At 40.0% G+C, this 17,557-nt stretch overlaps 2 protein-coding genes, 1 long non-coding RNA gene and 1 pseudogene across 14 annotated transcripts; 3 read left to right on the plus strand and 1 right to left on the minus strand.

The window, feature by feature from the left end:
• Positions 1-1,290: 1,290 nt before the first annotated feature.
• LOC110763638 (uncharacterized) lies at positions 1,291-2,268 on the minus strand. Its single transcript, XM_021966469.1, has one exon. It carries the CDS (start codon positions 2,266-2,268, stop codon positions 1,291-1,293), a length of 978 nt encoding a protein of 325 aa, XP_021822161.1.
• A 3,773-nt stretch (positions 2,269-6,041) lies between these two features.
• LOC148297232 (uncharacterized) lies at positions 6,042-13,493 on the plus strand. Its single transcript, XR_015826065.1, has 2 exons — positions 6,042-6,367; positions 12,815-13,493. It is a non-coding gene; the product is annotated as an uncharacterized LOC148297232 (long non-coding RNA).
• Positions 6,367-7,375, plus strand: LOC148297233 (serine racemase-like; annotated as a pseudogene). The gene is made up of 3 exons (XR_015826064.1): positions 6,367-6,885; positions 6,972-7,057; positions 7,144-7,375. The product of XR_015826064.1 is annotated as a serine racemase-like (transcript).
• LOC110763563 (uncharacterized) lies at positions 8,141-13,373 on the plus strand. Of its 11 annotated transcripts, none has more exons than XR_015826060.1 (7): positions 8,141-8,380; positions 8,524-10,005; positions 10,080-10,265; positions 10,356-10,460; positions 11,011-11,281; positions 12,228-12,304; positions 12,433-12,467. XR_015826060.1 is itself a non-coding variant. In XM_088245028.1 (7 exons), exons 2-6 carry the CDS (start codon positions 9,608-9,610, stop codon positions 12,278-12,280), a joined length of 831 nt encoding a protein of 276 aa, XP_088101154.1. In that variant the 5' UTR covers positions 8,141-8,380; positions 8,524-9,607; the 3' UTR covers positions 12,281-12,304; positions 12,433-12,495. The 11 variants fall into 11 exon arrangements, 9 of the variants coding, with proteins under 9 accessions (XP_088101154.1, XP_088101150.1, XP_021822084.2 ...); XM_088245028.1 differs by having other exon boundaries at positions 11,011-11,099; positions 12,433-12,495; XM_088245015.1 differs by lacking the exon at positions 12,228-12,304 and having other exon boundaries at positions 8,143-8,380; positions 8,524-8,709; positions 9,587-10,005; positions 11,011-11,099; positions 12,433-13,373.
• Positions 13,494-17,557: the final 4,064 nt, after the last annotated feature.

Consider the following 17,557-nt stretch of genomic DNA (forward strand, 5'->3'; position numbering starts at 1 on the left):
GCATGTCATCCACATAAACCTCCATCGATGTGCCAATGAGCTCAGAGAAGATCTTGTTGACCAAGCGCTGGTAGGTTGCTCCAGCGTTCTTTTGGCCGAATGGCATGACATTGTAACAGTAAAGTCCTTTGTCGGTGATGAATGTCGTATGTTCGCGATCGGCAGGGCTCATGAATATCTGATTGTAGCCCGAATATGCGTCCATGAAGCTGAGAAGTTCATGGCCTGCTGTTGCGTCTACCATCTGATCGATCCTTGGCAAAGGAAAACTGTCTTTGGGGCAAGCCTTGTTCAGATCGGTATAGTCCTGACACATTCGCCATGCGCTGCTCGACTTTCTGACCAGCACCGAATTGGCTAGCCAGATTGGGTAGGCGACCTCCTGGATGAAGCCGATCGTGCGCAATTTCTCAACCTCGATTCTCATCGCTTCGTATCGTTCGGCATCATAGGCTCGCCGTTTCTGTCTGATGGATTTGGCAGTGGAACAAATGCTGAGCTTGTGACTGATGACGTTTGGGGGTGATGCCAGGCATGTCGTCATAGGACCAGGCGAAAACCTCTGTATTGGCGCGCAGGAAGGCAATGAAATCGGCCCGTAGTGCCGAACTCAAGGTGGTGCCGATCCGTACTTGTCGGTCGGGTTGCGCGTCGGAGAGGGTGACCGATTCTAGATCCTCAATGGGTTGTGCTTGTGGGATGACGGCCTCATCTCGGGGATCATCCGGTTTTTCTGGCCCCCTGCCGTTCGGCACAGTCATTTTGGCAGAAACGGAATATGTTTCGCGAAGCGTCGCTCGTGCCGATTCCTTGGTGGCTGCAACGTAACACGTCCGTGCACTCAACTGATCCCCTCACACTTGGCCAACACCAGCGTGCGTGGGGAACTTGAGGAGGAGCATGTGTGGCGACATCATGGCCTTCATCTTCATAAGTGATGTCCTGCCGATGATGGCGTTGTATGCTGTTGGACAATCGACTACTAGAAAATGGGTGTAGATGAGCGTTCGTCTGGGGATAGTGCCGACAGCGAACGGGAGCTGAACACTGCCGATGGGTTCAACCACGTCACCAGAGAAGCTTAAGAGGGGGGGTGATATCCTTGTTTAGGTACTGAGGGTCTATGCCGAGGGCCTCGAAAGCATCGGCAAAGAGGACGTTGACCGAACTGCCTGTGTCGATGAGGATTCGGCCTACGTCGAAGTCTGAAATGTCGGCTCGTATAATCATGGGGTCAGAATGGGGGAAGATGATGCCACGCTCTTCTTCCTCAGAAAAGGTAATAGGTTCTCAACCGATTCGCTGGACCTTGTTGGTGCGGCTTTCATTGACGCTGAGGATCTGGGGGTACCGAACGGCACGGACATAATCTTTGACAGATCTGTTGCTAGTTTCGGCGATGGATGTCCCCCCACTAATCATATTGATCTGCCGATTTGGTGGTTTGTCCGATGCTGGTTTGGTGCTCAAATACTGATCCAGCTTTCCTTCGTTGATGAGGCGCTCAACAATTTTTCGAAGGGCGATGCACGATTCTGTGTCGTGGCCATTGTACTGGTGGTATCGGCAGAAGACTCCTGTATCCTTCTCGTTCGATCGAGGGAGCTTGCGATTGTTCGGTTTCGGTATCATTTCCCCTTCTGTCAGGAGAACGTGCTCATAAGTAGTGTTGAGCAACGTGAAAATTGCCTCTGGTCGATTCTTCTTCGGATTTCCGAAGTCGCCTCGCCCGTCGGAGTCCTTGCCCTTTTTGGTGCTGTCCTGCCGATCCCGGAAGTGGTCTTTTCGTTTGTTTCGTGCCCTGGAAAAAGCAGAGACAGGTGGTGCCGTTCGGTAAGGGGCCTGATCCGTTGTCCGATTCGCGGGGAAACGGTCATAGCCTCGTGCCGAAGGCTGATCGGTCGTTGTTTCCTTGCTTGATGTGGCTGAAACCGACCCCTTGGAGTTGAAATGTTCGGCCTTGGTGTGGATAGCCGCTTGCTTCATCAATTCGGAATAGGTGGTCCAGTTGCTGCTGTGGAACAGATAGCGAAATTGAGACGACCGAAGGCCGCTTTTGAAGGCACCGAAGGCTGCTCTATCATCAGTTTCCGGGCATCGGGAATACTCGTGGCTGAACCTGGCCGCATATTCCCTCAATGGCTCATCGTCTTGCTGCCGAACGGTATAGAGGTCATCGGCAGAATACAGGCAATCGGTCTGGATCATAAAATGGTTGAGGAAGGTTTGTTTCAACTGATCGAAAGAGTCGACCGTGCCTGGTTCCATTCGGTATAACCAATTCAGAGCAGCGCCGGTCAGGGTGGAGGGGAACAGTAAACATTGGCCTTCATCCGTCAGTCCTTTGCAGCCCAAAGCTAATTGGAAGGTATGAATGTGAGTAACGGGATCCTCCACCCCGGAGTAGAACGATATCCGGAGTGCTTAGACCTCCTTCTCGTGCCTGAACGTTCGGATGCGACTGGTGAATGGCCCTGGTTGTACCTTTCCCCATGTTGGCGTCCGAGCCTGGTTCTGTTCTTCCTCGATACGGTTCATCTTCTGGAGGAGGAGACGGATAGTTGGGTCGGTAGAGGGAAGGTCATCGCCAAAGGGGTCCCTTGCTTGGTTTTCCTTGCCCCGGCCAGTGTTGTGGCCACGTGTTCCTTGACCCGCCGTTCGGCTGGGGCTTCCTCCATAACCCCGGTCTGCCGATCGTTTCCTCTATCCGATCGTTGGCTATAGCTATGATGTTCTTTTGAAGGTCCCGCCGATCGGTGAGAGATGGTGGTCCCTGGTGAAGTTGGAACGTAGTCTGATTCGTCCGTTTCTTCCAGGCCGATCGCACCGTACCTTCGGCGTACAGGAGATTTCGGTCCGAGCACCCTCAGATGTTGATCATTGAGCTTGGCTTGAATTCTGATGGGCGAAGACTGCCGTTTCTCGTGCTGATCGTTGATCCTATCACGGCAGTCGGAGTAGACTTGGTATTCTTGATGCTGTTCCCTCGAGGAGGGTATGAACAACCTTCGGGAAGCGGATGGTTTGTCTATGGCATGCCGCTTCTCCCTATCCTGAGCGTTGGGTTTTCGTATGCTTTTATATGACTTCTCCTGCCGAGGATGCATGGTCTGTTCCATGCCGTTCTGCAGCTGGGTGGAGTGTGTTTGCTGATCGTACAATTGCCTCTGGGTGTCATCCAGTTTAGAGGCGAGGATATTGTTGTGCTCCTGCATTCTGGCCATGTCCTGCTGTAGAGTCTCCATGCGAGCCTCCAGAGTGTTTGGCGGAGCAGGGGGATCTGTTCGCGGTGTGTGGAGCAGAGGAACGAGGTTGTTCTCGCCACCGATGCCGAGAATAGGGCCATCGGTAGGGAGGACCGAAGATGGATTCATTTTTTGGTCTCAGAGTTTTCTTGTTTGAGATATGAGTTAATCGATAAGCGTTTCCCACAAACGGCGCCAATCTGTTGGCACTAAAACTGAACAGATAGAGATGAGTGCAACTTACAAGAGATGTGGACGATCAAGGTGATCGATTGAGTGATAGATGGAGATCCTTCCTGTCTTTTGTTGTGTAGATTTCAGCTGCACCAAAATGGATTCAGCTGCATCCTCAACTTGTGATACTCGCAAGTGCACGAGCCGTTGGTAGTTTAGCATATGTAAGTGCGAGGTCGATTCCACAGGAATTGGTGATTGAATGATTCAATTCAATTTTCCTACACAAAACAGAAATGAAAACAAAAGAAGTAAAAAGGTTTTGTACAACATTTGAGAACATTGAGAGTTTTTGGAGAGAAAGAGAGAGGTGTTTGAGAGCATGGGGAATTTGGAAGAGAAAGGAAAGTGTTTGGGAAGCTTGAAGATTTTGGAAGAGAGAATGTGTTTGAGAGCATGGGGAATTTGGAAAAGAAAGGAAGGTTTTTGGGAAGCTTGAGGATTTTGGAAGGGAATGTGTTTGAGAACTTTGAGAATTTGGAAGAGAGTGGTTGAGAACTTTGAGAAGGGAGAAGAAAGTGTTTGGGAAATTTGGAGAATGTTTGTGAACTTGGAGAATTTGAGAATTTAGGGAAGGGAGAGAAGGGTGTTTGTGAAGTGTTTGAGACATGGAGACTAGAGAATTTGAAAGAGAATAGAGAAGTGTTTGGAGAATTTAGAAGAAAGAAAATTTAGTAGAATGATCTTATTACAACAATTGAGAACTACAAAGGGAAACTAAGAGAATTTGAGGGAGAGAAGGGAAGGGAGCTCTAGAGAAGTGCTTGAGAGCTCCCCCCCCTTAGGGTGTGATTACAAGCTTAGAGAACTTCCCTATTTATAGGCCTAGGGGAAGTGAAAATCTGAATTATACAATAGAGTTCACTAACCACACTCACTTCACCAACTTACAACACTTAATTCACCTAACACACTATTGCATTTGAAAACAATTCTTCTTGTCATTAAGCTTAGTGTTGCATCATCCACTTCAACTTCAATTAATTCATTTGGCTGCTGCAAAATTCCACTCAAAAATAGGTATTGAATATGCTTCACCAAACTTTCCCACAATCAACAACACTTCATCATGCATATGTCATGCATGACAATGCATTGCAGCCAGCTTGTGGGCTCGTTTTGGGCTTGTGGCTTCAATCTGAAAAATCTGGAAAAATATGGATCTTGAAGCTCTTTGAATTATCTTTCCAAGGATATGCAGCCCAACTCAAGGAAAAATCGGGAAGGCCTTCAAATGTGATTTTTGGCCCAATAACGCAGATGCTGCCGAATTTGACCTTAAGTTGCCAAAACATGTATAACTTTCTCTAGAAGACTCGGAATCATGAACCGTAAAATTATACAGAAACTAGACTTCCGTATCTTTCCAATGATGTATGGCTCATCATCTGGTTCTTCTTGAGCAAGTACAGTCAAATCCGTGAAGTTGACTGATCTGCAGACACCGTTTTGAGCTAACTTGTCTCCAAAATGCAATTAGTGAGTCTCAAGCTTATAACACTGAAACAAACACAAAACTTATTAAAAGCACAAGTTTAACTCAAAAACATAACCAAATCATAAATTAGAAGGGTACAAAATGATATGTAAATATGCACCGATCATCTCTCAGATGCTGATCCTGAATAGAAGATAAGCGAAGCCCGTGAGGTCTATGGAACCGGTGTGGAACCAGCTTAAGACCCTCCGATGCTCAAGTAAGATTGTTTTATAAAAAACCCTCGCTGTTGACAATATAGTAGTATAAAGGTCAAGCTGGAAAGACTTACCCCTGTATTGTAGTGAAGAGGCCTATTTATAGAGGGGATTTTGTATGCTCTTAGTACTCATTTTCGATGTGGGACTCGTGGGAGGGCCTTACGAGGTCGACACGAGTCTTTAGATATTTTGGGCGGGTACTTCGAGGTTGATTCTGTATAATCGGTAAGGGATACCAATTGTAGACGAGCTGGGCCTGTACTGGCTGTTCGCAGCTTCGAGACAATGCCATCGGTAGCCGATGCCGATTGTTCGAGGCCTTGGGTGCGTGGGTGACTTTCTATGATTCACGTGTCATTGTATGAGTGGAGGGTCAAATATGGTACAAACAAAAACTACAGAAATTGTAAGTACAAAGACTACAGAAATTATAAGTACAAAAACAATGATCATTAAATTTTTAGCTAATAAATTTAGCTAATCCACTCGTTGATAAATTCCTAATTATGTCCTTGCAAGCCAAAAAACATTTCTCATAGAATAATAACCTTTTTAAAAAAAAATTTGGGAAATTGAGCATGAAATCTAGCAGGGTTCAGTTTGCAAAGGTGGCACTTTGCTCCCTCATGGTTGCTGGGAATCTCTAGACTGTCAAGGGGTACGGAAAATTGCTTTTCACAATAAAAAATGCAATTGCCATTGACTTATTATGGACGGAATTCTAGATGGTCTAGGCTAAATAATCCCTCTGTCTTTTTTTTCTTTTCTCCCAAGGAACAGAAGAACTTATCTTGAAATCCCCAAAAAGGTCAGTATCAGTTGCATGATGCATGAAACAGAAATGATCACGAAAATTCTGTGGTGCATCGGCTGTACCGGTACAGCCAGTTATCCAAGGGCCAGTATTGCATTTTAAAAATAAAGGGTTGAGATTGAATGACCTGAAGACTTGTTGAGCCCTTTGTTATTAAATATCACGTGACATACACGTGACTCAGTAAAAAGCTTCAACGAACGCGCAGAAGCCCTCGCGTGCACTGAAGCTACTTATCTCTGCGATTGATCTCTCTCTCTTGAAAATCCAATCCTCATCTATGTCCCAAATCAGAATCTGGGCGTCTCCCCTCTGCCGACGCCGAGATGCAACAGTCATCGGACATCGCCGATTCCGGAATCACCATCCACGCAAGGTTTGCCTGCTTAGTTGTCTTCTTTTTCCATCGGTTCAATTTAGAAGATTACTCAGTTTTTGTCTTTGAAGAATCATGATCAAGAAGCTTGGAAGCAATTGGGTTTTGGGGTTGATACATCTGGCAGATCACCACATGCGCTCCATTCAGGAATTAATGGGTGTGATTCATTTTAGCTCATTGCATGTTCTTCAAAATTTAAACCTTTTCTGATTGATTTATGAGAACTTTTGAATATCTCTTTAAATTCTTAGATTGTTGAAGGTGTTGCTAAAAGTTCAGTGTGATTGTTTCTTATCCAGTTAAAAAAAAAATCAAGTTTTTGTTATTGGTGGTATAAAGATGGAAGCAGAGAGTCAAATGAGGGAGGTAAAATATGCTGCTGATATTTCCTCTATAAGGGAAGCAGAAGCACGCATCAAGCCATTCATACACCAAACTCCTGTCTTGTCCTCTGAATCTTTGAATGCTCTTGCAGGAAGGCAGCTGTTTTTCAAATGTGAATGTTTTCAAAAGGGGTGAGTGTTTACTTTTTTCCTAGATTGGTTTGGAATTCATTTAGTTTTCCTCAGCCAATAAGACTTATTATTATGTGGCTATGCAGTGGTGCTTTCAAATTCAGAGGGCTTGCAATGCTGTATTTTCACTTGATGATGATCATGCTGTTAAAGGGGTTGTAACACACAGCAGGTTTGCTTTCGGCTCATTTGTCTTTCGTGGGTATTTCCTTTGATCAGTTTGTGGGATTACCACCTGATATTGTCCTCCAAATTCAGTGGTAACCATGCTGCAGCATTGTCTTTGGCTGCAAAACTACGCGGAATCCCTGCATGTATAGTTATACCAAAAAATGCTCCGAAATGCAAAGTTGAGAATGTCATTCGTTATGGTGGTCAGCTTATCTGGAGTGAGCCCACAATGCAGTCAAGAGAAAGTACTGCAGCCAAGGTGTTGCAAGAAACTGGGGCAGTTCTTCTACATCCTTAAAACGATAGGCGCATAAAAAGGTACACATGCAACTTTCATTTGTTTTAACTGCATTTGTTTGGAATTTTGGCCCTTGATGAGGGAAGAGTAGAAATCTTTTGCATAAAGATGACCTTGTTTTGTATCAATATTATTGAAACTTAGGATGTACCTTCAGAGTCTACTGTGTTGATACAAAATAAGACAACATAAAAAGGTTGCTTTACAGTGAGGGTGTGCGTGTGTTTACCTAAAGAATGACCAAACCAAAATCATATTATGAATTGTAAACTATTGATCAATATGCATGTCATGGTTACCATATTTTCTTGAAAATACAATCATAGATGCTGCCTTGAATTTTATGGTGATATATAATATCACCCTGGCTACTCCTTGATTAGTATTACCTAGCCTAATTCATAATACTTAAACAATTCAGATGCATTAACGAAACTTCTTCCTTGTAGGTGAATGCATTAGATACTGTTTTACAATCACTACAAGAAAATAGGCCTTAGTTGACACTTAATAGTTGACATTTTTGCAAAACCATCAACTATTTTATGAAACTTTGACGCTTTTTTAAAAGCGTCAACTACTTAGCGAGTTTACTTGACGTTTTACAAAAAACATCAACTATATATCACTTTCCCTGACACTTTTTAAAAACCGTCAACTCTATATTACTTTTCCTTAACATTTTATAAAGAATGTCAATTGTTTATTACTTTTCGCTGACATTTTACGAAGAATTTCAATTAAAACCATTTTATACCAGCTGACACTTTTCTAAAATATCCTCAGGAAAAGAGCGCGCTAAGTTCGCGGGCATTTCACTCCAAATTCATCTAAGTGTTTTGCCCTATATTCAACTCCTCTTCCTCTTGGTCACCACTTTTTCCCTTCATTCCAAAACCAAAAATATCAGAGTCCTTAGGGTTTTCCACTCTTCATTTCTTAAATTGGATACAGAAGTTCGAAGAGAATGTGAGTATCAAATCTTAGTGTGCTCATGCTCTGCTAGTTGGGGTGGCAACAATTCAGGTGTATTTCTTATCTATCCAAAGTTATTATAGTTCATATGAATGTATTTTTGCCCACTCTGTTCATCTTTCATTCTCTACAGAGTATTTTCTCTCTCTATGTACATCTCTCAGAAAGTTTTGTGCTTTCTTTCCATTCCTTAGGTACCTGACATGAATCTCACTCAATCTCAAGATGCTTCGGGGAGTTGAACCAGGGAGAACGTTGAAATGGGAGAAAAGTGAAGATTTTTAACAAACAATCAAGAATATTGAAGAGTTTGCTGCCGACAAAGAACTGGGTTTGTGTTCTTTATTGGCCAATATTCCTAATTTTTTCAAGCTTTATAGGTGGGCATTCAATATCTCTACATATCTGAACTACAACTAATCGAATTCAAAAAAAATTAGCATAATTTTTAAGTAATATAAATTATCACTCTCCAGTCAAGTTTAGTTGAGTAGTGGAGTTAGATTCCTTTCTTCTTATCTTTCCCATGGATTTGAATTGTATTCTTTGTCTTATTAGGAAATTAGGATAGTTCCTCTTCTTTTTAGTTAGTGGCGGCAAGGAGTGCCCACCACCTACTCGACATTTTCCCTCACTGAATTTACTACATCTCTTTATATTTAATCAACATATCAATATCATTTTATTTATAATAAAAAATTCAAGATATCACTATCTTGTGGCACTGTAAAAAAAAAAAAATAGAACATGCAAATTCATCTTTGTTGGATGATAAAATTGATTAGGAAAGGTTCTTATGCTAATATAATATAGGTTATAGGTCTTTTCGTGAACTTTTTAATGCTTTTGTGTTTTAGTTTTTGTTAATTGGTGATATTATGTCTTCTGGTAATGTATGGCTGGTTGTTTTGATATAAGTTATAACTATAAATTGAGATCAGTAGCTTTTTTCTTCTAGAAAGGAATATATATATGCTTATTGGGAATAGTAATATACTATTTTAATTTAATTAGGATGATTCTATTATAAAAAACCTATAGATCTAGAAGAAATTGATTACCAATTTTAATCATACTTTTCTGGTATTAGTTCAGTAATTGCAGCCAAGTATTATTATTATTATTTTTTGTATGAAAAGGAAGTATGATTTACAAATTTCTATACATTTCTATTTATATATTGCATTGCAAGATTAATTCTTATCTTGGTAATGTGTGTAACCATTGGTGAAGAGAATGAAGTGGCCTATATTGCAGGGAAGGTTTTTTTAGTTTGAAATGGATAAAACTTGGATGTCAAAAGAATATGAAGATGGTGTTGAGCAATTTATTGCGTTTGCTGTAAGTCATGCTAGTAACCCCAAACTCATGAAATGTCCATGCCAAGTATGTGGAAATTTGATGTTTGAGACTCCTAAAGGGATAAGAGATCATATGTTTATAAGAGGTGTTGATCGAAGTTATAAGATATGGAGTTGGCATGGGGAGGTGGCTGATATTGGAGGAACAACAAGTAGGGAAGTAAATTTTGATCAGTCACCTAAATACGAGGAGGTCCAAGAAACTTTACAAATGGTTAATGCTGCTTATGATCCTTGTACTGCCAACCATGATTCTTTTACATGTCTTACTTCAATGCTTGAACTTACAGTGAGTTGTATCATTTTATACATGAGGTAAGCCAATGCTACATGACATTTTTTTGAGGTATATTGTATTGCACTGCTTTGACGTATTTCACTTTGTTTAGACAATTATATGATCGTATGAAGGATGAAGGTCTACTTCAGATGTTTGGCTTTATCAATCCTGCTATTGTATCATTGGCTGGAAATTTAAATCATCAACGAAAACGGGATGAGAGATCACGAAATATAGCAGATCGTTTGGTGAAGGCAAAAAAAAATCAACTCATAATCATGCCTTATAATCCTGCGTAAGACTACTCTTCAAAGCTTATTAATTTAGATTTGATTATGTAAAATTTACTGAACTCGACTAATATGTACATATTCATTTGCCATAGGTTCCACTGGATCTTAATTGTCATTGACTTCTCATCCATGACTGTTTATTATTTGGACCCATTAAGGAATGATATTTATGAGGATGTCAGAGTAGTTGTAGACAAGTAAGCCATTTCCTATTATATTAAAATTTTAACATACTTTTCATTATGATACAATCAACTAAACTAATGATATTATGCTGGTCTATAATTTGTCTAGTGGGGTTCGAATCTTATATATATATTTCAGTCTTTGCTCTGTTAAATCAATTTATTGTATTTTATTACAATGAGTATGCTAACTTGGTATATGCTGTGTGAGATCTTATTGGCTATTTCACTCAATTAATATTAGCTCTCACTTGGTAGATGATGTGTGATGGGAATTCCAATTTTGGCTTTTTGAGAAGATGATATATAGGATCACAAATGTGATTTCCAGTAAGCTCTCTGTTTTTTGGAAAGAAAGTGAAAGCCATTGATTGTTTGTATGGCTGCTGTGGTCTTAGAATCTTCATGAAATATGGTAAATTTGTTCATAGTTTATACTTGTTCGAAAATTGTTCGAAAATTCTAACTGATTACATTTATGTTACTTTTCATCTTTGGCAGTTTTGTATCATATGTAACTGCGAAATTGTTTGCCCACTGCAAAATTAAGTATCATATGCAGTTTTGTTTGGCAGGTCTTGTTTGGCAGTTTTGTTTGGCAGGTCTTGTTTGGCAGTTTTGTTGTAAGGCTGCTGGTCATCTGTTTTGAAGGTCTTGTGTGTGCTTATATTCTATTTTTGTCACTTATAAAGTTATTTGTGCAGTTAGACTCTAGTAGTTGTACTACTTGATTATTTGATCCTACTATCTTTCTTTTAATGTGCATTTCATGTCCTATCGAAGTAAGAACTCTCTGGATGTAAAATGGGGAATATTTTACTAGAACACAAGAGGTTTCTACTGGAAAAACTCATTTTATTTATGAATTTTAGTGTGTATATTTGGCAATGCATGGCTTGTATAGTTTGTTGAAACTAAGTGAACAAATGCACTAGTATGATGTATTTTCAGTTGATTAGTTTCAATACATGCAAATTATTTTAGAAGTATTCTGTGCTTTGAATTATTTTTTATTGTGATAAAGTTAGCTCTTTTGGTTTCCCAGATTTGGTTTTGATTAAGTGATAAGCTCTTAATAATGAGATTAGTTTTCATAGTTGTAAAATAATATATTGCATAGGCCAAACCTAGTCCCAGCTGGATTTTATAAAAATAAAAAAATAAAAAATAAAAATAAAAAAAGGGCTCTTTATCCCCACCTAGTCTAGCGGGATTATAAAAAAATTGTTGGCTCCCCCTTGTTTGGAAAAAAAAAAAGGACACATACAACAAATGTCACATACGTGATGCATTTTAGCCGTCAAGTAAACTTCCATGTGACGGTTCTTACATGTCAAGTGATTTTAATTGACACTTATTAGATGTCAAATAACTACAATGTTGATACTTAGAGCCATCAATGAATTGTTAGTTGACGGTTAAAAGGTGTCAAGCGGAACGATTAGTTGACGGTTACAAAGCGTCAAGCACAACGATTACTTGACGGTTAAAAGGCGTCAAACATAATAGTTACTTGACGGCTCAAAGCCGTCAAGCGTAAGGATTACTTGACACTTCAAAAGCGTCAATAAATGGGGTACCCTTTTCCTGACAGTGGTATTCTTGACGGTTTCTGCACCGTCAAGTATTACGTTTCCTGACACTTTTTAGCCGTCACTAAAGGGTGTTTTTCTTGTAGTGAATATCATAGTTCCTATTAAAGTAATGTGAGGACAGTACCATTCATTAGCATACCTAATGGAGTTAGGGCCTTTATGGCATGTTTAAATGTTCTTGCAGTGGACAGGGTACCATATCATTGGAGTTTCTGGAGCACCAAGTTCCACAGTTAGACACTATTATAGTTCCCATAAGTGGTTGGTTAAGTTACATTTAATCATCATTTTAAAAATTAGTTCACTATTGTTCCTTCACATTTTTGTTGTTGACTTCTGAGCTTTGTTTTCTGGCGTTGATATATGTGTGTTTGTGGGTGGGTGTGTAGGAGGTGGCTTGATATCAGGTGTGGCTTTGGCTGCCAAGGCCATCAACCCTGCAATTCGAGTTTTAGCTGCTGAGCCTGAGGGAGCCAACGATGCAGCTCAATCCAAAGCAGCTGGGAGGATAATAACATTGTCTGAGACCAACATTGTAGCATGGTGGTGGTGAGTTTCTCATGAGTTGCTTCATTGGAGGGTTGATGACAGAGCTTCACCAGGACTTGTACTTGCTTCGTTTTGTTTCTACTGAAGAAGCCTCTACGCCAACTCTAAAATTGCTCAAGGCTATGGTGATACAGGACTTTATCAAGAATTGTTAAGTTGTCATTTTCCTTGATTCTGGTAGTTCATGAAATTTCATTGATTTGGCACTATTCAAGTGGTTAGGGTCTAGGATTATGATTGTGTCCACACTGTTTTTACTCTTCCGTTGGGGAATTGCATTCTTGATTTTGACCTTGGCTACCTTCTGGGCATACGTGACCAAAGTGGTGGATTTGAAGTTGATAATGGGCATACTGGAAAAGAAGAAAATATCTGCAAGGTTTATGGCCAAGAGCTTGAGTCATTGAGAGCTTTACTTCTTTCTCCCAGTGCTCATTCCAAAGGACTTGGAGCCATTGATGTGTTAGTGGGCTTTCCAATAATTGGGGAGTTTTATGTGGGTGGGCTACCAATCCAGCAGCAGTGAGACCATGAGTATTGTTTGGTTCAGCATCTCTGTAATTGCATGCTTTGATGGTGGCCTTGTTCAAGCCAACTAGTTGATATATTGTTACAACAATATGAGTTCAATGGCACACATCCATCACTGAAATGGAGTTCAATAGACCCCAATTTTAGAGTTTTCACATGTCTAAATTGAAGTGTTTTTGTAAGTGAAAGCTCATCATGAAAAAGGTATAGAGTTATGTAAGTTATTGTATACTCATGTTTTCATACTCTCTCTCTCCCTAAACCCAGCTTTTGGATGCACAGTTCTGTTTCTAATTGAAGCTTAATATGCTTGGGTTGCCATTACCATTTCAAAGATTGTATTGCTAAATCTGTAAGTGTATGGTTCAAATGTGATGTTCATGATTGATATTGGTTGCTATGATTGCCATAACTACTATATATTGGTTGCTCTGGCTAAGGATTCAGGAAAAGTGCAGAATGCAATTGCATATTGTAAACTAAGAATTGCAAACAGATGTTACGAAATTGCATACATATGCAATTGCATATTGTAAAATGAGAATTGCACATAGATGCTACAAAATTGCGTACAGGTATATGCATATGCATATTATAAACTGAGAATTGCACACATGTGCTCTTTATCGCCAATATCTCCCCTGCCGTTTAATTACCTAACATTTCATCCAATCTGTCATTAATTATGAGGGCAAATTGGTCATTTCATATGTTAAACATAATTGAATTATGTAAAATAAAATAATATGAAAGGAATACAAAAGGGCTATATGTTCACGCAAACGCAAAGATTGCGTTCATTGAGTAAAGTTGCCCGTTCTCTGGAAAAATAGACCCAACTAACTTATTTTTTCAAACAAACAGGCTATTTGTTCACGCGAATTCAGCGGTTGCGTTTGTTGAGTAAAGTTGCCCGTTCAAACAAACGGGCTTCGTGTGTACGCTCCGAAGAGTTTGCCAATAGTCAGGCAGCGTTTGCATTGCAGACATGCAATTGCATGATGGTGATGCAATGCAAGAGTGACTGTGCGTTAACGAAAATAAGAAAAAAGGAGTTTTGCATTTTTAAGCTATGTGGAGTTTGCTCACAGGCGGGTAGCGTTTGCATAACACAAATGGAATTGCACTACAATGATGCAATGCAAGAGTGACTGTGCGCAAATCGAAAAATGGGCCCAGTAGGGGTTGCGTTCGTTGAGTAAAGTTATATGTTCCCCAGAAAAATCAACCCAACCAATTTACTTTTTCAAACAAACGGGTTGATTGTTCAAGTGAACGCAAGCGGCGGTGCATTCGTTTAGTAAAGTTGTCGTTCCTGGAAAAATATTCCCAATCATTTTACTTTTTCCAACTAACGACCTATTTTTTCACGCTAACACATGGCTTGCGTTCGTTGTGTAAAGTTTCCCATTCCCGGAAAAATAGAAAGTCGGCAAGAAAAGGCTTTTGTCATAACAGAAAGAAAAGAAGGGGAGGCCGAAGGGCCCGTCAAAGGGCAATAAAAAGAAAGCTTCCCAATCAACTCACTTTTTCAAACAAACGGGCTATTTGTTTAAGCGAACGCAAATGGGGCATTCGTTGAGTAAAGTTGCTCGATCCTGAAAAAATGGACCAAACCAACTTACTTTTTCAAACAAATGAGCTATTTCTTCACGCATGATAGTCTTAGAAAAGGGAAAATTTTTCATCCTTAGAGCTACTTGTTAATGGGAACAACTTATCCAGCATGGATTCTAGAAAGAGATGAAGTTGCATTATCCTTGACAGCGAACAAATGTCGAGAGAGATACCAATGTATCATCACCCAGGGTTGCATTTTGTTGATATTAATGTTTTAAAGGCTAGCTTTTTGAATGTTTTGAAGTGGGGTGACCCTCGGATCGAAGTCACATTTTGTGGAAGTTCGGGAAACATGGGAAGTTAAGTTTCCATCTTATCAAGTGTTAACAAGGTTATTTGGGAACCTGAGTAGTAAATGTGGGCCCAGTATCCATGCCCCTTCAAGTGACATGTATGAAATTTCGAGGACGAAATTTTATAAGGGGGGTAGATTGTAACATCTCGGTCTGAAAAAGTAATAAAATAATTAAAGTAAGAGAGAATAAAGTTAAATGAGGAAATAAATTGAAATAAATAATATAATAAAATGATTTGAATTAATTAAGGTTTTTTTTAAAAAAAATATTAATTAATACTAAAGGGCAAAAAGGTCATTTTAAGTTCGGGAAAGAATTTGGTGAAAAGTCCAATTTTCAGGAGAGACTCTGCCGAAATTTCGGTAGAAAGTCTTGATTCTTAGTACGTGGGCCCGACATCGGTAAGATGTCGAAAATTTTCACCGGATTCGTCCTGGGTTCTGAGGAATTTGAGGCGGGTACTGTCAGCCGTTCCCCGGAAAAATATTATCAATCAACTTACTTTTTCAAACAAACGGGCTATTTGTTTAAGCGAACACAAGGGGTGCGTTTATTGAGTAAAGTTGCTCGTTCATGGAAAAATGGATCCAACCAACTTACTTTTTCAAACAAATGGGCTATTTGTCAAGCGAACGTAAGGGGTGCGTTCATTCAGTAAAGTTGCCCGTTTACCCGAAAAATGGACCAAACTAACTTACTTTTTCAAACAAACGGGCTATTTTTTCACATTAATGCAGGAGTTGCGTTCGTTGTGTAAAGTTGCCCGTTCCCCAGATAAATGGGCCCAACAAACTTACGTTTTCAAACAAACGGTTATTTGTTCAAGAAAATGCAAGAGATGCGTTCATTGAGTAAAGTTGCTCGTTCCTGGAAAAATGGACCCAACCAACTTACTTTTTCAAACAAACGGGTTATTTGTTCAAGTGAGTGTAAGGGGTGCATTCGTTCAGTAAAGTTACCCGTTTACCCGAAAACGGACCAAACTAACTTACTTTTTCAACCAAACAGGCTATCTTTTCACACTAACACAGGAGTTGCGTTCATTGTGTAAAGTTGTCCGTTCCCCGGATAATTAGACCCAACAAACTTACGTTTTCAAATAAACGGGCTATTTGTTCAAGCGAATGCAACGGATGCATTCATTGAGTAAAGTTGCTCGTTCCTGGAAAAATGGACCAAACCAACTTACTTTTTCAAACAAAAGAGCTATTTGTTCAAGCGAACGCAAGGGGTGCGTTCGTTCAGTAAAGTTACCTGTTTACCCGAAAAATGGACCAAACTTACTTACTTTTTCAAACAAACGAGCTATTTTTTCACACTAACGCAGGGGTTGCGTTTGTTGTGTAAAGTTGACCGTTCCCTGGAAATATGGACCCAACAAACTTACTTTTTCAAACAAACGGGCTATTTGTTCAAGCAAATGCAAAGGGAGCGTTCATTGAGTAAAGTTGCTTGTTCCTGGAAAAATGGACCCAACCAACTTACTTTTTCAAACAAACGGGCTATTTGTTCAAGTGAGTGTAAGGGGTGCATTCGTTCAGTAAAGTTACCCGTTTACCCGAAAAATGGACCAAACTAACTTACTTTTTCAAACAAATGGGTTATTTTTTCACACTAACGCAGGGGTTGTGTTCGTTGTGTAAAGTTGACCGTTCCCTGGAAAAATGGACCCAACTAACTTACTTTTTCAAACAAACGGGCGATTTGTTCAAGCGAATGCAAGGGGAGCGTTCATTGAGTAAAGTTGCTCGTTCCTGGAAAATTGAACCCAACCAACTTACTTTTTCAAACAAACGAGCTATTTGTTCAAGTGAGTGTAAGGGGTGCGTTCGTTCAGTAAAGTTACCCGTTTACACGAAAAATGGACCAAACTAACTTACTTTTTCAAATAAACGGGATATTTTTTCATGCTAACATAGGGGTTGCGTTCGTTGTGTAAAGTTGCATGTTCCGCAGATAAATGGACCCAACAAACTTACTTTTTCAAACAAACGGACTATTTGTTCAAGCGAATGCAACGAGTGCGTTCATTGAGTAAAGTTTCATGTTCCCGTAAAAATGGACCAATCCAACTTACTTTTTCAAAAAAACGAGCTATATGTTCATGCAAATACAAAGATTGCGTTCGTTGAGTAAAATTGCCCGTTCTCTGAAAAAATAGACCCAACTAAGTTACTTTTTAAGCAAATATGCTATTTGTTCACTCGAACACAGGGATTGTGTTTGTTGAGTAAAGTTGCCCGTTCCATGGAAATATAGGCCTAACTAACTTACTTTTTCAAACAAACGGGATATTTGTTCACGCAAGCACAAGGGTTGCGTTTGTTAAGTAAAGTTGCTCGTTCCCCGGAAAAATGGTCATAACTAACTTAATTTTTCAAACAAACGGGTTATTTGTTTACGCGAACACAAGAGGTTGCGTTTGTTGAGTAAAGTTCTCCGTTTCCCTTAAAAATGGACCCCGCTAACTTACTTTTTCACACAAACGAGCTATTTGTTTAGGCAAACACAAGGAATG

The sequence above is a fragment of the Prunus avium genome, chromosome 1 (genome assembly GCF_965620075.1).
Source record: "Prunus avium chromosome 1, drPruAviu1.hap1.1, whole genome shotgun sequence".
Taxonomy (NCBI): Eukaryota; Viridiplantae; Streptophyta; class Magnoliopsida; order Rosales; family Rosaceae; genus Prunus; species Prunus avium.

Coding starts and splice junctions, on each gene's coding strand:
- LOC110763638 (XM_021966469.1), bottom strand. CDS start 2,268: ATGGAACCAGGCACGGTCGACTCTTTCGATCAGTTGAAACAAACCTTC.
- LOC110763563 (XM_088245013.1), top strand. CDS start 9,608: ATGGATAAAACTTGGATGTCAAAAGAATATGAAGATGGTGTTGAGCAA. Junction 10,461..11,010: donor GTCAGAGTAGTTGTAGACAA/GTAAGCCATTTC, acceptor TATCATATGCAG/TTTTGTTTGGCAGGTCTTGT. Junction 11,100..12,432: donor GCTGGTCATCTGTTTTGAAG/GTCTTGTGTGTG, acceptor GTGGGTGTGTAG/GAGGTGGCTTGATATCAGGT.